Raw genomic sequence first — 8,184 nt, 5'->3', positions numbered from 1 at the left:
TGACACCATTTGTAGTAGTGGTAACCTTAATTACCTTATTATCCTCAGTTACTTCCAAATATTAGCAACATATAGTAAAATACTTATTATTACTCTGCTTACCATCATTTTTGGAAGAAAAAAACAACATTATAACGTAATATTATTGCATAGAAGACATTGATGAAAGTTCTCCAGAAGGCACCTAAGACTCTAAGAATGACTGTAAGACTGTAATAATGTAACAATCATTGCTTTAATACTAGGTATCAGCCTTATAAAAGTGCATCTTCAGCCTTTGCAGTCTCACAGAGATTTATTTTACTGCGCACTATTAGGGTAATTACGGTAATTTCACAGCGGACGCAGCTCTCCTGGTCCTTCGTGTAAATTCTCTGCTGTGCTGATGCTGCTGATGGAGGAGGATTAAGAGAGACTCTGCTGCTTTCATATTTCTGTATTTGATTGAAAATAAACTAGTAATCAAGATATTGAGATCTTTTCCAGCTGATTTTACCCCCGGATCAGAGGAGGACTCCTCTGTGGGTTGTTAACCAGCTTTAGGATGTGTGTTAGCTAGCTAAGTTAGCTAGGTTATGTGTGTGTTAGTTAACTGGCTAAGTTAGCTAGGTTATGTGTGTGTTAGTTAGCTAGTTTAAATGTGTGTTAGTTAGCTAGGTTATGTGTGTTCGTTTGCTAGCTAAGTTAACTTTTATGTGTGTGTTAGTTAGCTAGGTTATATGTGTGTAAGTTAGTAAGCTAGGTTAAATGTGTGTTATTATAATTATTATTATTATTATTATTATTATTATTATTATTATTAATGTATATTTCCCTTTATAATACTGTGACATGATCTGCCGTAACTCCTAAAGAAGAACACAGTAACTCCTCAGTAATTAGTAATTAGTTACCATGTTTCTCACTTTATAATACTGTGTTCTGATCTGCAGTAACTCCTCAGTAATTAGTAATTAGTTACCATGTTTCTCACTTTATAATACTGTGTTCTGATCTGCAGTAACTCCTCAGTAATTAGTAATTAGTTATCATGTTTCTCACTTTATAAGAAGAACACAGTAACTCTTCAGTCATTAGTAATGGGTTACCATGTGCTGCTGTTAACTTCTGAAAAAAGAAGACAGGGACCCCTTATTAATTATCTATGAAGAACACAGGGATGCCTAGTCCTTTATCTAACACAAATATTTATTCATTTAAACATGATTTCCCCCAGAATAAGGATGTTGGACACAACCTACAGTAAAGCTGTATGTGAGCCATCACTTCTACTGAGCACATCTCCAGGAGGACTGAAGAAGAGCACAGGTTTAGAATAAACGCCTGTAACACACTGACAGAACATTACAAAAATGGGGGTTAAGCAGACTACTGCACATTTCAGTGTGTCTAACATTTGGAAGATATTGAGGATACTAAGGTAAGTAAGGTTAATATATGATAAGTGGTGTCACTGACTTTAATATCACCACTGATAGAATAACCTGCAGCAGCAGATAAACACACTGAGGCTAGGGTCCGGCGCTGTGGAATTACCGTAATTACCCTAATAATGCGCACTAAAAGTCTGTGAGACTGTAAGGCTGAAGATGAACGTTTATAAGGTTGGTGCTTAAAATTAAAGCAGTGACCATTAAAACAAAATTGAGTATAGTCAGTCTTATAGTCTTAGATGCCTTCTGGAGAACATAAATAATGTCTACTAGTAATAATATTAAGTTATAAAGTTTAAGCAGATTACAACACACTGTAGTATTTTACTATATGTTGCTAATATTTGGAAGATAATGATGATAATAAGGTAATTAAGGTTACTACTACTACAAATGGTGTCACTGGCTTCAAATATGCCTTTAATATCACCACTAATAGAATAATTGTTTGTGTAGACTGATTTAGATCTATAGTTCCCCAGGTGGGATGTAAGGGTTTTCAGTAATTAATGTTGATTTGAGCAGTAATTAATAAGTAGTTATTATAAAGGAGATATAATTAGTAAGTAGTTCTCTGGGAGATATGTAAGTCTCAGTAATTATTGTGAAGTTAATAGTGAACTACTATAATCATTAGTTCAGTACTATCTACTGAGTAATTATTCAGTACTCCCTGGTAGTTAATAGAAAATATTTAGGTGTTAATGCAGCACTATTAATTAGTTACTGCTTAGTTCCTGCTTAGTTACCTATTAACTATGGAACAGTATTATAAAGTGTTACCAACTTTCAGTGCACATTTAAAGTTCTCAATGTCTCGTTTTTTAAATGTCTAGGCTCTCTGAATTCTACCAATGAAGTGTGAAGCTTTCTAAGTTTATGCCCCTATAGCGCCCTTTCTAAAACCTGTTCAGAGAAACTGGAAAAAATCTGTAGTTTAGAATGCTGTCTGCAAACCGAGGTTGGATATTCAAGAAAGGCTAGTACTTGTAATTATGTTTCAGTACACCTGAACTCCTTTAACTCTAGCATGATCATGCATCATGTCACAAAGCAAAAGTCTCAAGCTGGTTTCAGAACTATGCAGAACTATGATTGGTGTACTTACTTTTGGGAGTTATGATACTTCATGAAAGAAGTGTGTTTTAAAATGATTATTTTAGTGCAGTGCCTCGACAGGAACTCAGAGTGAAGAAGAATGGAATGTATTCAGTGAAAGCAGTGTAATAGCAGTTTTGTGCTGGAGCAGCCATGTGACTTTTAGTTTTGGTTTGTGAGTGCTGTGTGTATTCTGAAGCACATCCTGTCTGAATGGGGATGTATGTGAGTGAAGAAAGTCAAAGGCCTGAGGGAAGTTTGTGTTCTGAGCTCAGAGATCAACAATGAGGCAGCTCTGTCCTGCCACTCACGCCGTGCTCAGTCTAGTGCCACCCTGGAGCACCAGCATTCCAGAGTAGCATGTGTCAACAGGATGTCCATGTCAGTCAGCTGATGGGAAAGCAATGGCTCAGTGCCCACACCTCATCTCAGGAAGCAGCTCTCTTTAGCCAGAGAGACCAACTGATAAAGCTAAACTAAGGCAGACAGGAAACTGACCGCACCACAAACTTCATTGTCTGAGAACTGCTGGCGGCAGGGATGAAGAAGAAGCTGCAGGCTGTGAGGAAGCTCTCCCCTTGAGCTGTGCGATGATGGGTAATTAGTTCTGGATCACAAACCTCAATCCAACTTCCTCTAAAGGTGTTAGACAGTGATTCTACCCTCCAGAGAACTTAGTTGTACTGTTCCACAGTCCAGTGCTGGGAGGCTTTATGCCTCTAGCTGAAACATGGCTTTAGGCGGCGTGACCATATCTGTTAGCAATGCTTTCTTAAAAAAAATAATATATTTATAATGTCTGAGAGAGCAAGTGTTAGATTGTAGCGTTTTTCAGAAGGAGGGTAAACGTTTTCAAGGACGTTTAACTAAACATTTAGACTAAAATGGGCAACATTTATTGAGCTACACATACAGAAGTAGTGTGAAACTCATGTAATGCATGTGTAACACAACATGCCAGACATCTGAGCAAGACGTTGTAGAGGTTCCTAATGCTGTCCTGCATTACACAGAAGAGCACTGTCCTGTTGGAACACCACACCAGTGTGCGTTCAGAAACTTCCTTTGACAGTCCAAAGTTACATTTACATAGTCCTGCAACCAGTGGGCCTACCTTTTCTGAATGCACACTCTGGTGCATTATTCCAACAGGACAATGCTCAACCACATGCATGCAGCTAATTATGTGAAAGTTGCTAAATTCACCATTTAGAAAGGATACAGCAGCCAGAACTGGTTTGGATAACTTTGGTCATGTCTGTGTCTTCAAATGAGCAAAATTAAAAGCTTTCAATCCCATTTTGCCAACATCACATCTTCACTGAAAGACTCATTCAGTTGTTTCACAAAGTAAACCGTTATGGGCAGAAACTTGCCCCAGCTGGATGAGATGGCACCACTTTATCAGTGTGGAGCACAGCTGCTGGCCCGGCCCAGCTGAGGGCCAAGTCTCCCTTCTCCAGGCCAGAAACGCAGCAGAGCCATTCCACTCCAGCCTGGTCAACTCCCCGGAGATTTACACCAGTCTGGTACATGTGCAAATATGAGGCAATAACGTTTCAACCAGCCAAGCACAGAACATAGCAAACATACACACAATGAAGGCCAGTATGTGTACACCGCATTGTTTCTGTGCTGTGCGATGACCTTTTATTTCTGGCACTGAAACAAGCCAGTATCAGACATTTGGTTGCTTATTAGCATGTGCTCACAATGAAATCAACAAACCTCACCCTTTCACCCAGGTCATTTTAATCCACAGCTCAACACATTAAAGACAGATGTTACACTTCCTGTCTGCGAAAGTGGACTAACGTGACCAACTCTGAAGATAAAGTGCAGCAGCGCCCAGGATTAAGCATCGCAGGGTGTGGGGATATACAAACAATGTACATAACGTGTCTTTTCCCCCTGAAACACATTCATAAAAATACAAGCATTGTGGGGTGATCTTATACATGTACCACAGTACAAACTGAAGGTGCACAGTCAGTCTTTGGAAATTTACCAAAATGTGAAGCACTCATGCGACATGAAGAGAAAAACAAAATCATTAATTTAAAAATATTCCCTCTAACAAAATCCAAACCAATGTACAGCATATTTCAAGGCACCAAAGGATAGGGGCAGGGGGGAACAACAGGAAACACAATACAAATGAGAAATACATCAGTAATACCACCCTGATGATAGCCAGGGCCTTTGGCTCACACTGACAGCAGACAGAAACAGCAGGTGTTATATGAATGTTCATGGGCTACCACGCTGACCTTTTTCATTTTTAATTTTCTAGGTGAATGGTATTTTTTGACCTGAACTGCAGTGATAGTGTGGTTTGTATTAGAGGGACACTCCGACCAGAATGAAAAAGCCTGCTTGACTCCTGGTTTGATTGGTGCTGCTGTAGTCTCCTAAAACAAGACTACACAAAGTTTGGCACATTGGCAAACTGTGGTCTACAGACATTTACTTTGGCTCATTTAGAACATTCAAAACTTGATAAGCTCTTATTTTCCTTATCAAATCTGAAAATTTGGAGCAAATAAAATATTTTAGAACAGTTGGCTGGTGTAAAAACACCACATTTTCTATGGTAGACTTGGCGGCAATACCCTAACCAGGCAAGTCCTTGGATAAGACTCCTAGCAATACATTCTACAGTAAAATGTTCCAGCAGAACATGTTACATTATTATCCACAGTGACTTTGTATATTTGTGCATTTAAATAATCACTAGCTTATACATCTAAAAGCTCACTGCCCATCTCCCTTTGAGTCATTGGTCTTTATTTCTTTTCTTTTTGGCCCTCAGCCCACCACAAATCTTTGGCCACCAAAAGTCAAGTTTAGGCATGTCTGCTATAGATTTTTTTTTTGTACTGAAAATGCATACTGAAGGTGAAACAATCTTTTATACAAGTAATTTTGGAATAAAAATATATCTTATATTTTTATTAAAAAAATTGCTGAATTTTTGCTGAATTTTTGAATAGAGGAAATGCGTAAAGCTCAAACCAGCATTTATTTAACCAGAACCAGACCAGCATAAACCAGCTGTAAACAGACCAGCATGCGTGTGTTTCTGGAGGAAGGGTAAACACTAGTCAGTGTCTGGTTTAAAATTTGTGAACATAATTAGACATAATCTCTGTTGGATTTTTTTTTTTAATCTGCTTTGCTGGAAAAGTAAAAGCTGCGCTAATGCTATCTTGGTTGTGGCAAATGCATACAGGTCACAGGCTAGTCTAGCAGAATTGGTTAAGCTCTGTACAGATTCCCTATGGCTGTGATGTATTTGCATAATGCATGATTGATATATTATATAGATCTATAGATAGAGAGCACATATGAATTAAAGCATGAACAAAGTTAAAAAAAAAAAAAAAAAAAAAAGAACTGCTGAGGTTTGTTTAAACAGTGAGGTTGAAGGACGCATATTATTATTAAAATAATATATTAAACAGCAGTTTAAGGCCGGAATGTCCCTGTAATCGTTTATTTTCTTCTCATGTAGTTGGAAGTTAGCTAGGCTAGTAGCTAAGGTGCAAAGCATCTTTCCTCAGTTGAAATGGAAGTTATTTTGTACATGGTCCCTGACAAACACAAAACGAGCTGAACTGAACTAAACTAAACCTGACAAGCACAATTCTACTGTACAGGAGTGAGAGAGCAGTGTGTGAAAGTCCAAACACACTCCCTGAGAACAACAGTGACAAACACTTCTGCCTGAACGTGTCTATATGCATGATTGTCATAATTTGATACAATAAGGCCCTTGAGACTGACTGGAGTCGTCCGATAAGGGGCACATTTTCGATACAGTGTTTTTTTTTTCTTTTTTTTTGGACAATTAACCAGTGGGTCAAGTAGTGCTTAAAACTGATATGCAGCATTAAAGCAGAACATTCACAAACTACTGTATACTGATGGATATAAATCCACGATATTCAGTGTAATATGTGTTACAGCATAGAAGCCTGCAGGGCAGTGATATCTGAACGATTGTATAGTGACCCATGGTAAATGCATATAATTGGTGCAAAGGGTCCAGGTACGTAACCTTGTGTGCAAAGCTCAATTATACCATGGGTAAAGTCAGTAACATGCACCAGATGAGTCCGAAATATGGTGTATATATATATGTATATCTTTTTAAACAAAGCAAAAAAACTAAAAAAAAAAAAGGACCTCATGATCCTTTAGGTGCAGTCTTTAACCAGCATGCATTTTGACATGGTAGATGGGTATCTGTCGTGACACACAGATGGCATGGCAAAAATCTGCAGGATAAAAACTCAGCAGCAATGGCGCGTCATCTTAAATTGGCACGCATTCACACACACCCCTGCAACGCTGCAGCTGTCTCCTCAGTGCAGGCACACTCAAGCTTTTGTTGATGATGCAAATTCCAGTGGATGTTGGCACAGCATTCTGGTATGGGGGACGTTTTGGGATAGGGATAGGGAGAGGAAGGGGGGAGTGAGGGACAGGACTGAATTTATACAAACCCCTACCAAATCCCTGAATTATCCCACTCAAAAGCCATAGACTTAAAGGAACACTCAAGCTTCTCTCTACAAGCTGCTGCATCTGTATTTATCATTGTCCTATTCCCCGACACATTTACTGTACTTAGAACAGAACAGAAAACTGCTGACTCAAAATAAACTCTTAAAATAAGTCAATCAGCAGGTGCTGAGGGGAATATGAGTCAGCGTTCGTTTACCGAATACAGGGAAATGTGCTAAAAATCACTGTCCATACTCTCTGACCATATGCTACAGATGTGGCAGATAGAGATATGCTTAAAAAAAGTCAGTGTACTCCTTTAAAAGCAGTTTTTTCACAAACAAACCAAGCTATAAAGACTAAAATGATCTATAAAGCAAAAAAAAAACTATTATTCTACACTTCATATACAGCATCAATCCCCCCCTAATGTAACTCTTTGTAAACAGTCCGATTTTCCACATATTTCTGAAAAATCCTGAGCAGAGAGTAAATGGCTGTTGCTGTTCTGCTGCGCCGCGGAGACATCATGGCCCCGGCCGTGGCTGGAGCACAAGGCCGAGTGTGTGGAGGGGAACAGAACAGATGGAGAGCATCCATGTAGACTTTGTTTTGCATGGGCTGCAGTTCAGTGAGCTCACTCTGTGATTATTCCTCCCACTGTGGCAGGCGTCCTGGCACACACACTGTGCTCTGTATGTGTGTGTCTGTGTGTGTGTAAGACAGAGGATGATGAGATACAGCCTCAGCACAGCCAGCGTCCCGACCCATTGGAGTGTTTCCTGCGCTTCTTGCAGATGTAATAAATGGGGAATGCAAACAGACCTGAGGAGAGAGCACAGACAGTAAAAGAGACTTTCAGAACTGTAATATTTTTACATACAAATACAGCGCTGTTTCCCACAGAACAAACAACCTGAATAACACTGCTTTTAGATGGTCTGTAAGTCTAAGAATAAAATAGGGATATCCTGGGCCCTACCTAACACTCTGCACTAGGTGCGTCGCGATGCTCATTGCTATGTTACACCCTGCCAACAGTCTATTTTCATCATTTAAATAGCAAGGACACTGCTTATGACTATATCTACACTGATGGGTGTGGTGGTCTGGAAGTGAGGTTTGTTCAGATAAATTTCTGCCG

The 8,184-nt window shown here is 39.2% G+C and overlaps 1 protein-coding gene across 1 annotated transcript in view; it reads right to left on the bottom strand.

The window, feature by feature from the left end:
• Window positions 1–6,352: 6,352 nt before the first annotated feature.
• Window positions 6,353–8,184, bottom strand: part of rnf217 (ring finger protein 217) — a 28,223-nt gene continuing 26,391 nt past the window's right edge. Inside the window, exon 6 of the mRNA XM_007255400.4 lies at window positions 6,353–7,865. Coding sequence (XP_007255462.2) covers window positions 7,786–7,865 — 80 coding nt within the window. The 3' untranslated portion in view covers window positions 6,353–7,785. The remainder of the gene's footprint in view (window positions 7,866–8,184) is intronic.

The sequence above is a fragment of the Astyanax mexicanus genome, chromosome 1 (assembly GCF_023375975.1).
Source record: "Astyanax mexicanus isolate ESR-SI-001 chromosome 1, AstMex3_surface, whole genome shotgun sequence".
Classification (NCBI taxonomy): domain Eukaryota; kingdom Metazoa; phylum Chordata; class Actinopteri; order Characiformes; family Acestrorhamphidae; genus Astyanax; species Astyanax mexicanus.
Note: the sequence above shows the minus strand (reverse complement) of the source record. Positions and strands in the feature narration are given on the sequence as shown.